The 21,483-nt window shown below is 44.5% G+C and overlaps 1 protein-coding gene and 1 long non-coding RNA gene across 5 annotated transcripts in view; one reads left to right on the top strand and one right to left on the bottom strand.

Moving 5' to 3' along the window:
* LOC115092459 overlaps positions 1-2,059 on the top strand; it is a 93,298-nt gene extending 91,239 nt beyond the window's left edge. Inside the window, exon 2 of the long non-coding RNA XR_003857004.1 lies at positions 1,710-2,059. This is a non-coding gene — a long non-coding RNA (uncharacterized LOC115092459). The remainder of the gene's footprint in view (positions 1-1,709) is intronic.
* Positions 1,180-21,483, bottom strand: part of REPS2 (RALBP1 associated Eps domain containing 2) — a 187,823-nt gene continuing 167,519 nt past the window's right edge. For all 4 annotated transcript variants that reach the window (XM_029603297.1, XM_029603295.1, XM_029603296.1 and 1 more), the window contains exons 18-20: positions 17,549-17,694; positions 13,473-13,578; positions 1,180-5,948 (exon numbers count right to left, since the gene is read on the bottom strand). In XM_029603297.1, the coding sequence (XP_029459157.1) occupies positions 5,880-5,948; positions 13,473-13,578; positions 17,549-17,694 (321 nt within the window). In that variant the 3' untranslated portion in view covers positions 1,180-5,879. The remainder of the gene's footprint in view (positions 5,949-13,472; positions 13,579-17,548; positions 17,695-21,483) is intronic.

Here is a 21,483-nt window from a genome sequence, read left to right as displayed (position 1 = left end):
AGGACCAGAGTTGACCACCCCTGACTTAAGCTATAAAATACCCCTGCCACTCAAATGATATAACATCTTTCACCTCTGAAAGCCTGCTTGAACAAGAATCCATTCACTTTCTTTCCAAATGTTATAATACATATTTCAGACTGCAACTCCTTGGGTAATGAATTCCCGGTTGTTGGGGGCTGCCGTTGCAAACTTTCTCCCTCTTCTTTCACATAAATATAATTGCCTGAAAGATGAAACCTCCAAGAGATTTCCCCCTATGATCATAGTTGGCAGGTGGGCACATAAAGCTTAGCGCTGTGGAACCTCACCATGTAGCACCTTAACAACTGAACATAAGATCTTAACACCTTACATGCCACACATCAAAAAGGCCTCATTATCCAGCATGCATGGGGAAGAGATAGGGCTGGTAGGTTAGGGTGCTGTTATCTGAGAGTCCTCCCCTTCCTGATCCTGGCTGCCGGGCACAGGAAAACAGGAGGGGAAGGGGTGATGCTAGAATAGGCAAAACAAGAGAGGAAAAAGGAAGCTGCTCTGCTCTGTAACCAACCCCCCTCCATTTCCTTCCCCACTGAATTCCTGGGTGAAATGAGATGCTCATTAATTGGGCTTTCCGGATTGTTGCGTGCCCAATAATGAAAACAATAGTAGAGATGGGGGTTTAATGCTGCTGCATTTGGTTGATCTGTGATTGTGCTTGCCGCCTTTGTTTATTTTATTTAATGATGTGGTTCTTGATGTACGTTGATTTTTTGGGCTCTCTTTTATTAGGTTATGTTTATTGCCTGGAGCAGTGGACATGCAATTTAAAAAAAAAAAAAAAAAGGAAATAAAATCCTTATCCCTGGCAGGAGGCAAGGAGATGAGACTGGGAATCAAATTCAAGCCTCCAGCAGGGCAGACCCCCATCCATTTAGACAAGCATAAGATTTTTGTTGTTGCTTTTATAGAAACATTTTGATGGCTACGTGTGACAATTGCGCACAGGCCGTGCTTTCAGTCCTTTATCACTGTAATGATTGTTAATGGCATCACCAACAACCCTACACATTAGTATTTTACTTACCTAAGCACATACTTAGCTCTGTCAACCATAGCAAACGCATTACAAGCCAAACAAAACTTCCATACTTTGAAACTTTACATTTTAATTTAACATAGCACACGTGGAGGGTGCACTTTTCAAAATGTGTTTATTGCATATGGTGGTGGAAACATTTAAGAAAACTGAACTTGTCAACAGCCTCTTCTGCTGAATACATAAAAAAAACAAAACAAAACTGAAAATGAAGGTCCTTATCTTATTTGGGAATTTATCAGTGTTTATTATAACTAGCCCTGTTTTTGTTGATTATAATCCATACTGATAAATTCTTGAGGAAAATAAAATTAAAACAGAAAAATGAAAACCCCTACATAAACAACAAATCCAGACCCCGATAAAAATTCCTTGGAGAGTGCTGTGTAACTGTTAACAAGATGGTTCCCCAATGCCCTTTTCCACCTTAAATATTAAACAGCAGCAAACTACAACACAAGGGCCTGGATTTAGCAAGAGACTGTCCTAGAGGCAAAAATAGAAGAAAACTCTCGCTTTCCACAAGCGCTACATAACATTGTGACAATGAGTCATTTAAGAAATTATTTGTAATAAATGATATAAAAGTATACAGTGTTCGCCGACTGGTCTTTTCCTTGCATTTCAGATCTGTAGAAACTGGTGCCGTCTGAAGAAAGGGACCTGTGCACGCTTGGAAGCTAGCATGTTACTGTCTTTGGAAAACTCTTGCACTGGTCCCGAAAAAGGCAGCACAGCCTGTAACAAATCCAGTTTTCTACACGACCAGCAGGGATCCAACTCTTCAGCGTCACAGTATATGAGGAGGAGGGAATAGGACACAGTTTCAGGTCTCACAATAGATACCAACAAGAAAATGCAGGGCACCACTCAGCATTTGGCAACACGTTGTACTGCACTGCATTCACTGCTAGCTTAAAAAAAAAAAAAAGTTGTGTATCTGGCCAAATAAAAATTTTGCTGTATGCTTTTCTAAAACGTTGTCCTTAATTGTGGTACATTTTTATTGAAAGTGTAAAGCTCTGCCCAATTTTCAAAACTTGCACGACCTAGGTTATCTGATCTTGCCTGCATAACTGTTAATTGCTAGCTCCAGCATGAAATATCATCACAGGGCTTTACAGTCATGTGCTAATGATGTGTTAAGGCATTACTGCCATGCTGTATATGTGAAGAGTCAGGGCACTTTTGCCACCATCCAGACCTGCAATCAACAAATAACATTCAGGTATAATTAGGTTCCTTTTAGGATGCTGGCAGACAAAACATGCGACATCACTTCAGGCCATATAGTATGACCTATCTAGGAACCTGGTCCCATCCACCCAGTCCCTTCCAATAAGGACAGTAATCCCCATGCACTTAGGTCTGTTCTGCACAAGTCTCTCTACTCTGAGCATACAAGAGACAAATTCAAAACGGGACCTAAAAACATGGTTATTTAAAAATGCCTATAACCCAACTTAAACTGTTCTGATCTCAGAACTTACTCCTACATGTACAACAATTTCATTAAGAACCTAATAAACTCAATACCACCTCGTATTCTAACCCCTCCCAAATAAATAAAACTGAAACAAAGATTTCTTTTCCACCACCCTTATATCACACCGGTATACTGAATTAAAAATGCTAGCTCATCTCTGCATATCTTCTCACCCCTGATAACATCAACGTACGTGCCCCTGAGAACTTTAATCAACGTATGTCTATCTTTAAACTGTATGTTATATGAACACATTAAGTGATTGTATGTCAATTCATATTCTGCATGTCATGTGTAAACCATTGTGATCTTCATTTGGAACGATGGTATATAAAATGACTAAAAAGTAAGATGGCTGCTCTCCCTAAGGCCGAAGCTACGGCACTCATTCTTTATTCATCTGTAAGCTTGCTCCTCCCTTCACAACTTAACACACATTTTTTATTTCTACCTAGTGAGTCAGACACAAGCCGTGTGTGATTGCTCTGTCACGGAAAAATCACCCAGTAACTAGGCGGAGTGGCATGAGGTGGTCTTTTGCTAGAATTACCTATAGGATATATCATTAGGTCCATACAAGGGGATGGTGTTTCTTGTAATATATGCATGAACCTCAAAGATATTCTTGCATGACACAGGTTGCACTGGGAACATGGCCTTACAATTGTAATCTTGCTCAAGCACAAGGGAAAAAATAAAATTGAAAAGATGGGGGGGGGAGAGGGGGGTGGGGTAGAGCTGAGGCAAACAAACTCTAGGACCAGGCTGATGAAGACTTGGTTGAACTCTCATCCTATCCCTCATGATGCTTGGGCCCTGGAAAGTTTTTGCAGTCTTGTCTGGTAAAAGATGGGTGACAAGAAGGTACTATGCGCTGGGTCAGGAATAAAGCTACAAACACACACAAAAAAAAAAAATACCAGTAATATTATATACTATGAAGAGGTTAGCATAGTGTTGTTCAGTGGAGATGCTATAGATAACAGCCATGGCAGCAAAAAAGCCAGTGTTCTCCCAACCCAAACAATATGTGCACCTCTGCTGACCTTTGGCTTCCAGTGGTTTCCTTTTCTGACCACAGCAGTGGCCCCCACAAAAACATTCTCAGGCTGTTCACATGGAATCTAAATACATTCACATCAGAAACAAGACACAGGGAACGCTACAATGGGCCAACACTAGGCAAACAGTTTTAAAAACAAAGCTGAGACTCGGTTACAGGTCAAAGGGAGGGAGCAAAAGTTGAACTGAAACTCTGAATGACTAGTAAAGCTGTGCAGCTGCTAACCAATGAGAGGCGCTTGGCAGAAATCTCAAAATGAGAATGTATCCCTAAGACAGAGAAGCACAATATGGGATAGTAATGTATCTGAAAGCAATCAGCATTATATTTGTCCTGGCGGTGGGCAAAATCTATTACAACTGGTGCCATCAATGCCAGTCATGTAGCATGCCCATTACAGTTAAAAAGTACAGTATTTCTAATACTTAAAAAAAAAATATATATATATATTATATTAATTTGTTGACCCAGCAAGTCAGATTAAGACAAACTCCTCGTTTTCAACAGCCCAGCAGTCACACAATGGCGTAAGGGAGAGGCTTTAAGTCATGCCCAGGGTCCTTTAGACTCTTAATCCAGTGGTTCTACCCACTGGATCACTCCCTCCCTGAATTCAATTCTTATTTTCTGACGTTTAGACCAAGAAATGCAGGTTATTCCAGAAACTTCTATCACTGAAACAAAATCTGCTTTAGGGAAGAAGAACAAAAGGGAGAGAGAGAGCTGGAGAAATTTTGATTAGGGTAAGATGATCAAACAGTCCCAACTTTAAATTCATGTATTCCCCACATGACTATTTCCTATGGCAACTGTAGCTTTAGCTCCAGGAAAAAATATACTGCAGAACACTGAATACAAAAATCCACATCTCGGTAAACAGCAGCATGGGATACACTTATTTTATAACACTTATTTTATAACACGCTCCTTTGTTATTCTATGCAACACGTTCCTTTGTTATTCTATGCAAGCAAGGCAGAAAAATATTTTGTTAAAACTGTATGTATATAAAATAACATTGGGGTACTGCCAATAAAAAAAGAATAACTTGGTGGTACTGGGGGAAAAAAACCCCACAAACACGCTTGGAACTGGCCTGAGGAAGCTGGTCTACCTGCAGGTGCTCCGCTCGCCACAGATACTCATTCTTGCAAGGTGTTTGCACAGAAACCCCCTCAGATCTGCAAGTGTCCCTGCAATGCCCTCTTTTCACACGAGCTGCAGCTGTAATCGTTGCACGTAGACCTCTGCTATTTAGTCAGAATTTGCCACATGTCCCAGTATTAACGTATGATACTGTTAAACTTATTGTCCTGAAGTGGACACGATCCTCTTCTCCCATTCAAAACAAATCACCTCCCTATTCCCCCTCCAAAATACCTTCAAAAAGCTGTAACCCACCCTAGTAATTCAATTTAAATTAGCTCGCATTTTAAACATAATTACAGACTAAAGTGGGCTGGTCTGGTCCAATTGGTACACTACAGACCTAGCAACGCTCTCCACCCATGGGGAAATTAGAGCTCTGATTAAAAAATCCCAAACCTGATTGTTGCTACAAACCTTTGTGCTAGGCTGCAGGGAGGGGATTTTGGAGGGGGGTGGGGGAAACAGGCCTTTCAAAATTGCTTGGTTGCAGGCTGTTGGCTGGCCAAATGGAACACATCTGAACCTGCACGGCACATACTCTTGTGCTAAACACATGTCCCTGTTCAAAAAGACACCACTGTGACAGCCTTATTCCAAGGACGATACAGGGAAACCTGAGCACCAGGACCCATGGTGGGATTCCAACTTCCACCCTTTCCTTTTTTGGAAGATTTTTTTTTTTCATAAAATCTCTGCTAAAATAACCTCAACGATGTTCATAAAATCTCGAATCGGATGCCTTGATCAATCACGATCCTGAAAAAAACTCAGGAATGCTTGAAAGAAAGCATGCCAACACTTTTATTGACAGAGTAAGATCATTGTTTTTGGTGGTGGACTGCATTCTGTTCATAGTCTGGCTGGGCAGTCGGAGGCGGGCCACCTGTTCCGCATTACTGCTCCAAGCTCGGTGGCTACCCGACGGCATTCCTATCTTCCTCATCCTCTGCAGAATACTGGACCAGAGAGGATGCAGAACACCTTACCATTCCACCTCTCTACTTTTGGCAGCACACTGGAATGAGGCCAATATTTTGTGCTCCTGGTTCTTGGCACGGGTGTACCAGACTGCGGTGCAACACTTGAACACAGGACAAAAGTCATAGGACAGCAACGGGCCGGAGCTGTTCCAGCTGCATTTCCAGGGCAATTCGTTCTTGGTGAACTTCCTGGAGAAATAGAAAATGAACAAGAGAAAAGTTAATGAAATACATAACAAGATTGCCTTCCCTGTGCAACACTGAACACGTCTAAGTATACAAGTTAGATATTTATCATAGCTATGAAGCTTTTTAAATCCATACCTTTAAAATTAGGTCATAATTTAATGCACAAACAACATTTCAATACACTATAGATCTGTATAGAAAGGAAAATTGGTTATCATCTGCTAATTTTCATTCCTGAGGTACCACAGATCAGTCCAGACTCCGGGGTTTTGCCTCCCTGCCAGCAGATGGAGACAGAGAAAGTTTTACTGACACTGCTACTTAACCATGTGTGCCACCTGCCGTTCCTCAGTATTAATCTGTACCTAAGCAAAAACCCAAGCAACCAAAAATCTTTCCAAAACTTTCAAAACCTCAAAACTTTTTAAAAAATAATCCTGTATTCCATATTATAAAAACAGAATGAGCAGATGACTCCCCCTGCTACCAATCGGGCGGGTTCTGGACTGATCTGTGATACTACAGGAATGAAAATTAGCAGATTAAGAACCAATTTTCCTTTCTATGTATGTACCCAGATCAGTCCTCCTGGGATGTACCAAAGCTCCCTACTCAGGGTGAGACGTGGAGAGCCCCTTTCACAGAATACTTTTGCCAAAAAATGGGGGACCTGCATCCCCCACATCCAGCCGATAGTGCCTTGCAAAAGCATGCAGTGACTTTCACGTCGCTGCTCTGCAAATCTCTTGCAGAGAAAGTAGTTGAGCCTTTGCCCATGAGGCCACCTGAGAAAGCGTAGAATAAGCATGCAAGCCCTCAGGAACCGGACGACCCTTAGTAATGTAATTGGATCCATTAGCTTCCTTAAGCCTTCATGGAATAGTAGTCTTAGATGCCTTCAAACCTCTTTTTGGCCCGCTCCACAAAACTAAGATGATCCAACCATCTGAAGTTATTAGCCACCTTGAGATATCTCAACAAAGCTCTCCTCACATCTAACTTGAGCTCTCTCGCATGAGGAACAGAAGCGTCCACCTTGGGGAAAGCCAGAAGTTCCACTGTCTGATTTACGTGAAACGCGGACACTACCTTGGGTAAAAAGGAAGGTATTGTCCACAATGGAAAAACCCCAGTCTGAAATCTGAAGGAATGGATCACGGCAAGATAATGCCTTTTGGACATTCTCCTAGCTGAACATATGGCCACCAGAAAAACAACCTTAAGAGTCAAGTTCTTAAGAGTAGCCCTTCTGAGCGGTTCAAAAAGAGCCTCACACAAACCTCTGAGGACAAGATTAAGATTCTAGGCTGGACAAACTTTCCGCACTGGCAAATGTAAATTCTTCATCCCCTGAAGGAACCGAACCACATCTGGATGAGCCGATAAAGTAGAGCCCTCTATTTTGCCTCGAAGACAACCCAGAGCTGCCACCTGTAGCTTAAGCGAGCTCAGCGATAACCCTTTGAACAAACCTTCTTGCAGAAAGGACAAAATGTCAGACACTGAAGATCCGAGAGGCCGAACCCCATTAAAGCAACACCAGGAATTAGGAATTAAAAACCTTCCATACCTGTACATACTAAAGATTAATAGATCTCTTGGCATGCAACAATCAATAGCAATGACCGCCTCAGGATAACCCTTATGTCTCAAGTGCCGCCTCTCAAAAGCCATGCTGCTAGACAAAAGTGAGCAGCCTGGTCTGAACATATGGGTCCCGACAAAGAAGGCCTACTAGGTGACCAACACAAATCAGGCCGTCCGCTGCCAAGTTGATTAGATCTGCAAACCACAGGCAACATGGCCACTCTGGAACCACCAACCACACTTTGCCCTGATGCCTTTCTATGCAATGCATAGAAAGGCATCAGGAGGAAAGAAAGTAGAACAAGCCGAGGCCAAAGCACCATTTGAGCATAGACACCCTCGGCCCCATGCTCCCTTCTGACTGAAAACCTGAAACACCTTGGCATTCTGACGAGCGTCCATTAGATCCACATGGGGGGAGCCCTACCTCTCGCGAATGAGCTGCATCGCAGTCTCTGACAACTCCCACTCACCTGGATCTAAGACCCTGCAACTCAAGTAATCCACTTGGATGTTCTCAACCCCGGTGATGTGTGACGCCACTATCCGCTTCAAGTGTTAGTCCACCCAAAGAATCAACTCTTGCGTCTCCTGGGCCACTGCTTGTCTCCTGGTTCTGCCCTGTCAATTTATGTAAGCCACCGTCATCGCATTGTCCAACAGGACCCTCACCAAACGACTTCTCACTAACGGCAGAAAAGTCCGTAAGGCTAAGCAGACCGCTCTGGTCTCGAACCAATTGATAGACCAAGAAAACTCTTTCACAGACCAGCAACCCTGAGCCGACTGCTGTTGTCAGACTGCTCTCCAACCTGGCATTGGTAGTAACCACTATCCAGAACTTCAAGGACTACCCCCCGAACAAGATTAGAACTTAGAAGCCACCAGGATAGACTCTCCCATGTGACACCCTCGAGCAGCAAAGAAAGATGAAACTCCTCAGAGACCGGGTTCCACCATGCCAAAAGAGCCCTCTGTAAGGGTTTCATATGAACAAATGCCCACGGCACCAATTCCAGGGTTGAAGCCATAGAGTTCAGAACTTGCAAACAGTCCCAGACCTTGGGCATTAGTAACTCTAACAAGTGCTAAATTTTCGTCTGCAGCTTCTGAACATGCTCCTCTGTGAAAAACACTTTGCCTTCCAGGCTGTTGAATTGAGCTCCCAGATACTCCAGGGACTGCAATGGCTGCAGGTGACTCTTCACCAAATTCACTACTCAGCCAAGCGACTTGAGAATACTGAAACCTTCTGAACCGATTGGTGACAAAGAACCTCCGACTTTGCCCTAATAAGCCAGTTGTCCAGATAAGGATGCACCAGAATTCCTTCCTGATGCAAAGCTGCTGCCACCATTCACCATCACCTTGGTGAAGGTGTGTGGTGCCTTGGCCAACCCGAAAGGAAGGACCTGAAACTGAAAATGCTGACCCAGAATCATGAACCGCACAAAATGCTGGGAGTCTGGCCAAATGGGAATACACAGATACATCTTTGTTAGATCCAGAGACGCCAGAAATTCTCCCTTGCGAACTGCCGCAATCACCAAAATTAGGGTCTCTCCATATGGAAACGCGGTACCTTGAGTGCTGCATTTACCTTTTTCAAATCGAGAATCGGGCGGAAAGTGACTTCCTTCTTTAGAACCACAAAGTAAATGGAATACCTTCCCAAGCCTAGCTCCTCGTGGGGAACTGGAACCACCATCCCCAGCTTTCACAGATGGTCCAGTGTCTCTCGAACCACCACCTGTTTGTCTAGGGAGCTGCAAGGGGAAACTAGAAACAAGTCTTCTCTTACCACACTGAGAACCCACTAGTCCTGAGTAATCTTGGCCCACTCTTCATAAAACCGTGCCAGGTGACCCTCTATAATAGGAACAATGGAGTGGACCAGCCTTGCTTCATTGCGAGGACTTAACACTGTGCTACCCCGAAAGGGCTAACCCCAGGACTGGTCCCGAGGGGAAAAACTGCTTTTGCAGACCTTATGCTGCCCTTGCCGGACAAGACCTCCTAACATCCCGACAATGGGAATGAACCAGAAAAAATCTCTTGCCCTTAGGCTTATCTTCCGGCAACCTAAGGACCTTATTGTCACCTAGAGTCTACATCAACTGCTCCAGGTCCTCAACAAAACAAGAGTCGGTCTTTAAAAGGCAGTGAATCTAACTGAGACTTAGAAGATACATCCAGCAACCAGAGCAACGTTCTGGCAGAAACCGCAGACACCATAATCTGAGACGATGTCTGACCCAAATCATATAGAGCATCAGCACCGTAAGCTACCGCCACCTCAACACACAGCACTGTCTACCTCCTCGCCTAATTTCAGCAAACTTTCTTGCATCTGCTGCACCCAGTGCAGACAAGCATGCTGCATAAAACTAGTCAAATAGCAGCCCTTAAACTCAGGGCCAAAACCTCAAAAATCCTCGAGGTGTACTTCCAATTTACGATCCTGCATGTCCTTCAATGCTGCAGATCCTACCACTGGAATGGTTGTCTTTTTAGTAACTGCTGAAATCGCATCAACTTTTTTTTTTTTTTTAAACTTTATTAAAACTTCCCCCAAGTCTAGAAAGAGAGGCTCAAGAATAAAAAATAGACTGCCTCAGAAGAGGCAGTCTTTGTGAAGGGGAGGGATCTGGACCTACAGATTTACACCTCATGGGTACTAGGACCGAGCACACTAAAGGGTCACCAACCCTCAGCTCATCCACCTCAACCAGACAGGGAAGAACCCACTAGGATCTAAAATCCCTCTGGGAGGAAGGCTCAAAAACCAAAAGTTGCCCAGACTGCAGAACTGCAGGTTTTGCACCATCTACCATCTGCTGGAGACCGAGAAATACTGAGGAACTGCAGGCAGCACATGTGGTTAAGTAGCAGTATCAGTAAAAATGTCTCTGTCTCCATCTGCTGGCAGGGAGGCAAAACCCAGGTGTCTGGACTGATTTGGGTACATACAGGGAACTGCGATATTCATCCCCTAATATTTACATGTTCTTATCAAGAGTTAAAAATGGCCTACAATACAGAGATAGGCAGCTTCCTAGATTGAGAAGTCATAACAGGGAGCAGCTTTTACAATGACTCTTGCTTTGATCATAACCAGAATAACAAAAAATCCAGTTTGATAGGAAATTGCAGTCTTGGATGGTGAATTGCCAAAGTTAATGGTGCAGGTGACTTGATACATTCTGTGTGGCTATTTTGGACATCAATTCCCCACCCCACCCCCTCACATCCTCCTGCACCAGGGCAAAGAAGAAAAGCCAAATAATATAGATCAACTTATCAGTTGCCTATTTTTTCATTTGTTTGTTTACAGTTCTATTCTGAAAACATCCAAGGCGGATAACATGCAATAAATATATATCATATCACATTATTCTCTAACCGAATGTAAATATAGAGGGAACCGGCAGGAGCAAGGTTGAGAGGTTGAGTAAAAGGCAAGAGGGTGCTGGCTTAAATACAGAATTCACCCAAAGTGGTAAAGAACCAGAGAGGAAGAATTTCATGGTGGCAGGCTGGATGGGCCAATTTGTCTCTATCTGGAGTTATCTTCTATGTTACGATGAAGATGAACTGTAGTAATACTGTAATCTTCTCTGATTCACAGGAGAGGGTCATTTTCAAGTCTCTTCCCGCGGGGTAAAAGACTGCTTTACTCCCAGAAACAGGCTTTTTAAAAACTGCCCACCTATTATGCAGGGAAGCAGATGTGCACAGGTCTTTTATATGCGAGTACGGGACAGGACTGAGGAGGGGGTTTGCAAACTTCTGCATTTTCAAAAGTACATACGGGAATTTTTTCTGGGGGGAAAACTCCACACACAAAGTAGCAGGTGTAAACGTGTGCCTGACAGGCTTCCCTGGGATAATTCATAAAGTGAAAGTCCACTACAACTTTCACCTTGAAAATTGGTGCAAAGTCTGTGGAGGAGAAAGTACCAGGGACTTTGCACTTAGGCGGCCAGTCTTAAAATGACCCCCCCTAAAATATGTGCAATACTACTACACACAGTAAGGAAGCATCAATACACAACTTTTAAACCTGCAAAATATGGTGGTAAAAGTTAACTCATTGAGGGTAAGTTTCCAAAAGATTTACATGCATAAACTTTTTTTTTTCCCTAAATGGCCTTTTAAAAGTTACCTGGTGGGTTATGAATGTAAAAGTATGCAGAAAAACAATTTCACGTGCATGAGAGAGGAAATTCCAGAGGGTGGAGCTGGGATGGCCATATGATTTGCACATACACTCTTTGCAGCTTGGAAACTGTGTGCATAAATAATACACACGCCCCAAGCTACACATGCTCCGGCGTGGGCTGTTAACTTCATGCGTGTACTGTCAGCGCTGGTTCTGCGCACGCCGGCAAAGTTCTCAAAAGTGGATTTATACGTGCAGAAATCTGCTTTTGAAGAAGCAGGCTTAAACTCCGCAGTTAAAGTAGAACTGCTGTAGAATTCAGCCCATGTGGGGACTGTTTGAAAAGCTTTAAAAGTAATTTCCATGTGCAAAACCAGATTTTTCCGCCTGTCTGTGGATATATTGAAATAGCCCAGGGCTGCGTGCGCGAGGAAGAAAAAGTGTGCAACAAATTTACACTCACTGCAGACCTTTACACTCGCTGCAGAGAGGCGTGTTCCGGGGCCAGAACTGGCACTTTAAGGCAAGCATTTTTCGATTTTAAAAATTAGGCCCATAAGCTAACCCCCTCGCACAAGCTGCGTCCCGCTTGCAGCAGGCATAACCTTTTGTGAGATAATTCGTGCATGCACTCATCCAATCATCTGAGGATTTTTATAGTGACATTTACGTGCGAATGTATGCTTTAAAAATACTGTGTAAAGTCCGCGTGTATGGCATAGACGTAGACTTTATTGCCAGGCGGGGTCTTTGAAGATTACCCTCATGTATTTATGCACCAGGTTATGCGACTGAAAAGTGTAGAATTGTTTATATTTTGCAGAATAGAGAATTAAAGTGGTATAAAACATCTGCGGGATGGGCTCAGTGACTCAGCGCACTGCTAAGCAGAGGGAAAAGAGACCGACTTCTGGGTCAGGGCTTGGGAGGCTGCTGCAGAGTCAATGTTCACAACCCGTGGCAGGGGAAGTGGAAGGATTCCCAGTCAGCGGGCCAACGCAACACCTTGTGGCTGGAGTTTAGGGTGTGTTGTTATGGAGAGCTGGAAGGAGCCCTGCTACATGGCACCCGGCTGAGGACAGTCACTGCCATGACTGGACCAAGTGAGTTAGGACACGATATAAGAAAAAAAAAAAAAAGAAACCCCGGACAGCTGCAAACAGTGCTCATGACGCTGTAGCCCAAATGGAGGCCCGGTTCTATTGAGTTGGAAACCCAAAGTTGCAGGAGGAAACTCTCCGGCTGGGGTTTTGCTTTAGTTCTCTACATGCAGATTCAAATCTCCCCCACCGAAAGCAAGAGCTCAGAGAGGCACAGACACTTCCGAGGCTGTGATCATCTGTTAAATCAAAGGCCTAAGCTAAGAGTCCAAAGGCATGCACGAAAGCAGGCTAAACCCTACAAAACAGCAACTCAACACAGGAACCAATCAGAAGGAAGAACTTTAAAGCTTGCTACCTGCCCCGACTGGACAGACTTTCTAAGTAGGTGCCTCAAGCCATTCTTGAAACATAAGAACTGTCTTAAGCTAACATAAGAGAAAGCCTTTTACACCAAAGTCATTCATTTTCTGATCAATGTCCCATTTCCTCCCACCCTTCCCCTCCTCCACCAATTACAAAAAAAAAAAAAAAGTCTCTCTGCCTAAGAGCCTGGGAACCAAGCCCTGGTGGGTTTCATCTACAAAGAGGAACAGGATCCTCGGCCAGTGAAGAAAAGCCACCGACTGCCCACCCCTCAGACCCTGTAATTCAGATTTTCAATGCATTCCTCACCTTTAGCTGCTGATGGAGTTCACCGTTTAACCTGGCCAGGACGGCGTTGGCTTCTTTGTTTTTCCGAATCGCTGTCTGAATGGCTCTCTTCTGCTTGGAAGACTGTCTGCCAGAGAGAGGAACACAAAAATGGCTCATTCAAGAGGGTCCTTAAAAAAAAAAAAAAAAAAAAAAAAAAAAAAAAAGGCGGGTTGACTCCCCTGGACCAAACACTCACTCTGTGCTTGAACAAGTGCCGAATGAGACAAAATGCAGGCCTCATCGCAGAGCAGAAGGGGAAAAAATGCACTGGGTTTATTTCTGAATATACTTTAATAGATTAAGCTGCAAATGTGCCTCCCTTTTCACGTAATTGTCTTTTCCTTAGAGCGACAGTGGAAGGGAGTTTGGCTCTGAGTAACCCTCTTGACCCAGCCCGCTTACCATTCTGCAGGATTTCAAAAGAACATCTGACAAGCAATAATCATCCTGTGCTCTTTCAACAATACATTGAATTAAATTCCTTGATTTTTTTTTTTTTGCAAAATTGTTTAAGCTCTTTACTTGGAGATGCTCTTGCACCCCTGGGAGCGGTCACCTTAACCCTGGTCATAAATAACCTTACACCCATTGAATCACACTGGCTACAATGTCATAAATGACCTCATACATCGTTATGAACCAATCAAATCCCAGTCTGTGCGAGGTCATTTGTGACCGTCTCTCAAACAGGGTCACTCTCCAAGGTGCAGGAGAGTTTACAGGAGAACTTAATGACCTGACACTAATATAATGATTTGGCAGTGTTAATATCTGCAGTATATATTTTGATACATTTCACAATACCCAGAAGCTTTTATTTACAGTCTTTTAACTCTACAAAATAATACTAATTAATGCCATGTGTCCTTGCAGTCCAATAATGGCACAGCCACCAATACTCTATAACAGGCTGCCTAATGCCAGACAGTAAATTCCAGTTCTACTTCATTTCTTTCAGACACGCCAATATATGCAATAGTCAGGAAGACACAATCTGTCATTTTCCAGAGCCAGGTAGAATCAGGATCATACTATTTTCCACTGGATTAACGGGGGTGGAGGCGGGGAATTGAGCCGACCCAGTATTTTCCAGCCCCAAGAAGCAAAATTCGCCTTCCTCATTCTATCCAGATTATATGCAATAGCAGCTAGAGGGCTGCCTAGAATGGATTAACGCCAGGCCACCTGTCTGGGTGTATTGACTCGGTGAGCCGGGATGTGGCCCGACATGCCTGAGAAAAAAAAAAAAAAATAGATCATCCCTGCCATGGTGCCAGACTCTTCACAGGTTCCAATATCTTTTACTGGAACAATGCAAAAATTAATACCCCAAGATGTTGCTGATACCTGAGCTTCCATAGAGGGGGGGGTCCCCAGGTGGTCTCAAGAAATTAGATACGATAGCAACTTTGCATAGTTTCCACGCTGGTTTAAATAAAAAGGTGCGGCCGCCTGCAAAGAATCCGGTTTTAGAGCTCTGCGCTACTCCGGACGTGCGGCTCCTCGGGGTGCAAGGAGCACGAGATGCCGGCTCCTGGAGTTGGGGAGGGGCGGGGCATGGCATTGCAGACATGGGGATATAACTTGGCATTGGGGGTGCTCTATGAATAAACGAGTGTCATTCTTTTGTACCTAATGCAAAGCAAATTAAAAAGTTCTGACGATTTGATATGCTCAATGAATTTTGATTCTGGCCCTAACAGTAAACATGGAGGGAGGTCTATCTATGAAACCAGAGTAAAATAAACATTTTAAAAACAGAATGCACGAAGTGTGAAGGTAATTTGCTTTCTAGGAATAAGACCTAGGGAGGCCAAAATGAAAAAAAAAAAAAAAGAAAGAGTCTAACTGATAAGTTAGTTATCCAGCTAAAGTTAGCCGGATAAGTTATCCTGGATCTTCATTTAGATAAATGTCCTCCTGGATATCCCTGAATAAAATTATCCGGCTAACTTTAGCTGAGTAACTTGAAACTTAATGAAGCATCTTTTGAATATCGCTGGTTAGGTTTAAATTTATCTGGTTTCAAGTAACCAGATAACTTTAATCTTAACCAGTGATGCTCAAAATATAGCGGGTTAAGTACCGAACAGAGTTTAAAAAAAAAGAAAGAAAGAATCATGCGGGCCTAGCGGCCTGATCCCAAATCCCCACCTGAGACGGTAAAACTTTTAGACAGCCTTGCAGGCGCACACGTACACGCGTATGCCGGCTCGCACCACAGGATGCGGCCTTTTTATAACATACGCACATGGTATAAAATAAGCCGTAACGGCTTACACGTGCGCACTATTTTATATGGACTCGCGCACGTGCACACAAATACTGCCCCTACCGTGCAGGTGGGGGTGGGGATTTTAGTAGACATGGCAGCGACGCCATTACCAGTTTCCCCAGGTAAAGGATAGGCCTTCCTACCCCCCCCCCCCTAGTTAACTAGCTGACCTTTCACCCTGTTAGCCCCAACCCTTAAAATCCCGCTATCCTCTCTAGGTTTTTTTTTGTTTTAGGACTTACATGCCCATCCATAGCAAAAGTAAAGTTACGCGGTAGGGGACCCTGGAGTGCGTTTCTGTGCATGAATACTTGCACGCAGATTTCATTGAGAAATCTAGGAATGCCCATGCCCCTTTAAAAAAAATTTTTTTTGTGCACATACTGGGAAAAATACACGCGTACTTGCACCCTTTTTAAAATCCGCATGCCGCGCTTCCAGCCCAACTACTGCATGTATCTCTCGGCTTTGGTGGGTGTGGGGATTTTAAAATTTGCCTTTAAGTATTACAAATAAGGAGCCTTCTGGCTCGATCCTATCTTTCCCAAGGCACTCCAAACATAAAAAATATTTTCTTATTAAAAGAGATGGATTGCTGCAGCTCCCCCCTTCACTGCCCAAGTCAGCCGTAGATACCTGTGGTCAGCTCCTCTTCCCCCTCCCAGCACACTACCCTCAAAAACCCTCTGCTTGGCCAGGATCGCAGTACACTCCTATCACAATCCTGGACACTTTCAACGTTGCTTAGACAGCAATAAGCTTCCGGCACTGGTGTCAGGCTTTCGAGAGCTCTGGGTGGAGTGAGAGGGATTAGGCTTGGCGCGCTGGCTAGGGAAGGGAAGAGGACTTGCACTCATGTCGTGAGTTAGCTGAATAATTTACTTGGCTAACTTCAAATATCGGAATTAGCCCGATAAGTTATTTGGCTAACAACCCCATCTTGGAATGTCCCCAAAACTCCCCTTACTTATCTGGATAAATTGTATCTGGACGATGACTTATCTAGCTAAAATTTAGCTGCATATCTGCTGGGGCTATTCAAAACTTGGCATTTAGTTGAATAATTTACATGTTATTCAGCTAAACGGCTCCAAATGTTAACTTCTGAGATCACTCACACACACACACACACACACACACACTTCTTTGCACTGGAGTTCCTGGGGCTCAGAGAGTTTACTTCTCTTAATTTATCTTCGCTGGTCCAGAAGAATAAAGAATGAACTACAAAACTCAATCTGTGTGTTGCCTCTCTGGCACCTGGCGGATATCGTTGACAAGGAGACCATCACTCATGCTTCATGTGTTCTTTTCAAGGTGATACAACAGAACAATGGCAAAGTTATGGGTAATATAGCATCGATCCCCTACAGTAGATGCACTGTACAGGGCTCTCTCTACACCTGCCCTTTAAAACAGTGGCTCCCAACTTCTCTGTGCATGAAATTCACAAAAACCAAGCTAGAGAATCCTGGTTAAATCATTCCAAAAGCACAACTGTTAACAACTGCTGTAGCACAGTTTTAATGCTAGGAAAAGCCTTCAAACTGAGCTCTCTCAGATTTTCACATAAGGTAATGGTGGCAGCTAGCAGGTTTTTTTTCAGCATCGAATTACAGGTCAGCTTCTGCAGACCGTCCTGGGTTTTTGTTTTCCTAAAAAGGGGCTGCCTCTGGTGACCCATAATGCATGACATGGTACTCCTCAATACTGAAGGGCAGCGCTCATTCGTTAGCACAGTATCCTATCATTGGTTCACCCTCTTGGCATGCTCCCTTACTTGTGGATGGAAGGATGCTGTCTGACGGTGGGTGCTGAAGAGGTGATGCAGAGGGTGGGAGAGGGCTCTTGACTGTCGATGGTCTGGCTCTCGGGGTGACCCTTCCTTCGGACTGGCTTGGATGGAAGCTGGGCGAACAGAATCTCCTGTACAAAGGAGAACGAGAGGAGAAAAAAAATAGAGAAGACATTTTTCTTTTACTATTAGTTAACAGATTGGACTGAATGATACAATATGGAGGCAACGCACACGGAAAAGGAAGGTCAAGTCTGGGTAATTAAAATTCATATGAGTGCAAACTGCTGTAGCCGGGAACAGGCTCAAAAGCTTCACAGAAGAGATTTGACTAGTCCTGCTCAGTAAGGTCTGTTCTTATGGGAATATTTAGTACTTTATAGTGCCAGGGTAAATGTTATGGCTTTATTGGAACAGGAGATTAGAAAAGATCATGATAGCCTGGGTTTTGTTTTGCTGTTGCAAATGTATCAATAACAGAGGTGCATGGGGCGTGGAGGTGGGGGGTGCAGTGGCAGCCCCGGGTGGTTCACGATGGCAATCTGAGGTTACAGAACCCTCCACCCCTGGATCTCATTTCAAAGCTGTCATCTTAAGGCCGACAGTTTGTTCGTGTGCTGTAGTGATCTGTGGCGTTATATTGTTCTGGTACAATGGGGTGCAAGACACAGATAAGTCGGTGGGTGTGCATGGCCGAGGCATACTCTTTACATGGGACAGAAAGGGACCATGAGGATGCTTTGAATACCAGATACATTGACCTGGGAGGCATTTCATTCCCAGTAAAATGGATTTTGGGTACAGGAGGTTTTAAACTAGCACATCACATGATGTTAGCAAGGAGATCAAACATACACAAACCATGTGCTGGCAACAGGCAAATGGTTAGTACTCAAAACAAAATTGCATCGTAAAAGTTTAAGTAGATTATAAAATGGGAAGGAGGACTGTCTGTGTCCGCCCACCCAATTTTGAGAAGGCATCTTTCCCCTCTTAATTTAAAACCATGGAGAATACATTTTAGTATTTTCTCCACCAGCTCTTCTTAACCTCCAACCAGCCTTCAAAGCACACACTTAAATTAGACATGGGCAGCCCCATACATGGCGCGAGATTTCTGAAGTAACTTCTACATGCAGACTTCACCCCCCCTGCCTACACCCGTTCTAAAATTATCCTCCCTAGGATGACAGATGTCCCTGATATCTTCATAAGCAGGAGGGCAAAGCCATAACATGGGGCTGCAGTTACTCGACTGGGCTAGAGGTGTCAAAGGGAAGAAGACAGGGGAGATAAAAATACATAGGCAATTTATTATTAAAATTAGTACAATTAGTCTGGACAAGAAAAATCGGCAACATTTTGTTTTGTTTTTTTTTTTAATTATGCTGAAGCTGGAACAGCTGAGGTGGGAGAATGTCTTTAGCCTTCCAATGGGAACTGTTCTGTTTTCAAATTGTTTTTTTTCTTGTAACAGTACTTTTATATAACATGATTCTTTAACAAGGATCTCTATTTCTGGACCGGAACAAGCACTGGGAATTTTGGCCTCGTACAAATATGTCAAAGACCTAGCATAGAAGCATTATTGTCAAGATCCCAGAATGGCCGCAGCCTGGCTGCTAACGTCTAAAACTTATTTCTCTCTCTTTCTGTATTAACTTCCATTTACAAATCGCCTCTCTATGGCCGACGAAGATCCAGCAATCATAGAACCATGAATTTCGGTGTATTTTTCAACACAATCCTCCCATTTCTCCATTAGGATGGATGGAAGAAGCCAATGCCTGAAGAAATTTCCAAGCCCAAGCATCAGACACTCCCCTAACTACAAATGTAATAAAATAAACAAAGCACAAATATACACCTTACCACCAATGTTGTGGTTTTATTCAAACTTAAAACGTGATACGCCTCACAAAGAGGCTTGTCAAGTTCCTGCCATAAAACTGGAAACAATTACTGCTCTGCATGAACTTGTGCTGGCTGAGGTTGACTCTATTTAAAAACAAAAATACACACTACGGTAGGGTTTGAGGGATTTTTTAAAAATCTGAAACCTTAAGAAATGTTTATTTTATTCTCACAGGACAAGCAGGATGGTTGTCCTCACAAATGGGTGACATCGAGGATGGAGCCCACCACGGAAAACTTCTGTCAAAGTTTAATAGAACTTTGACTGGCCCCTACTGGGCATGCCCAGCAAGGCACTGACCCTGCAGCCAGCAGGGGTCTCCCTTCAGTCTTCTTTTTTCCGCGCAGCAGTTGCCACGCGGTGAAAGGAGCTCTCTAACCACGTTCCTGACAGGAATTTGGAAATTAATTTCCTAAGAAAATTTGCCCCTCAGGGGTCTCCCTTCGACAAATTTTTTAGTCATCTTACGGAACCCGGTAAGTTTTTTGCCTTCTTCCATCGACTGCCGTCGAATTTGGCCCTCGAGGCCTGTTGGCACGTACCGATCCCCAGCCTAAATTTTGGCTTCCAGCCATGGCAACGGGGTTCCGTCGTTGTCCGGATTGTACCCGGACTATGTCCATCACAGACCCTCACAGGGTTTGTGAAATGTGTTTGGGTAGTGAGCATGATGTCCTGACTTGCACCAAATGTGCCTTAATGACACCCAAGGGTCGCAAAGCCAGGATGGAGAAGATGGGGCTCCTCTTCCATGCACCCACCCCAACGCCATCGATAGCATCGACGTCATCGGAACCGGCACCGTCGAAGTTGTACCATCATCGTCAACCCTCCGGTGACCGTCCGCCATCGATCGCTTCTCGACCGTCGACTCCTGTCCCTTCCCCGGATGGGCGAGGGGATCGGAAGGAAAAGCACCGCCATCGACGGCATAAGTCTCGGCCTGTTGAGGATCCACAGCCATCGACCTCTGCTCAAGCCGAGCCACCGACGAAGAAGCCGCAAACAGACCGGACGCCCTCCACGTCTCGTTCGCCGGCATCGAGGAAACCCTCACCCTCTCGGGGTGTGGGGGCCGTGATCCCACCGGTTACGGTGGTCCCTCCGGCCCTGCCTCAGCCTCCCTCTCCTGTCGAGCCGGGTATGGTTACCCCGGTCTCCGGGCAGAACTGGACCGGCTGGTCCAGGAGGCCATCGAGAAAGCGATGAAGAAATTACAACCTCCATCGGTACCGTCTCCGGCACCGGTTCCAGTGCCGCCCCCGGCACCGACGCCGGCACCGGCTTCGCCACCGAGGAGAGAACCGACCACCGAGCCGTTGATACAAGCGCTAGCACCGCTACTGAGCCGCATGGAGGCACTCATGACGGCCCTTCCATCGGTGATTCCAGTGCCATCGACAACACCACCGTCTCCGACTGGTTTCTCATCGGCAGGAGAAACACCGTTTCGAATTCCCCCTTCCGGGGTAGTTCCATCGGTACCTTCTGGTATATCTCCACCGATTTATCCTTCGGCTCCATCGATTCCGCGCCAGGCACCGATTCCATCGGCAGCACCGAAGCCATCGATGCCATTTCTGGTTCCACCTACCGCACCGATTCCACCTCGGTTTCCATCGATGCCTTCAGAGCCTCAGCCAGGTCCATCAGGGCTACAAACCCCACATGATCCCTACGATACCTGGGGTGATGATGATGATACCTCTTCTGACACAGATTTGCCTTCGCCACCATCTCCTACAGAGAGTAGAAAAAGATCTCCTCCTGAGGATCTCTCTTTCATTAATTTTGTGAAAGAGATGTCAGAAGTTGTACCTTTTCAACTACAATCTGAAGCTGATGACAGACACCAGATGATGGAACTACTTCAATTTCTGGATGCTCCAAAAATCATCGCTTCCATCCCTATACACCAGGTGTTTTTGGATCTGCTCAAGAAAAACTGGGAATCTCCTTCATCGGTGTCACCAGTTAACAAGAAAGCTGACTCCACATACCTTGT

The sequence above is a fragment of the Rhinatrema bivittatum genome, chromosome 5 (assembly GCF_901001135.1).
Source record: "Rhinatrema bivittatum chromosome 5, aRhiBiv1.1, whole genome shotgun sequence".
NCBI classification, from domain to species: domain Eukaryota; kingdom Metazoa; phylum Chordata; class Amphibia; order Gymnophiona; family Rhinatrematidae; genus Rhinatrema; species Rhinatrema bivittatum.
The sequence above is the reverse complement of the archived record's forward strand: the minus strand, read 5'-3'. Positions and strand labels throughout refer to the sequence as shown.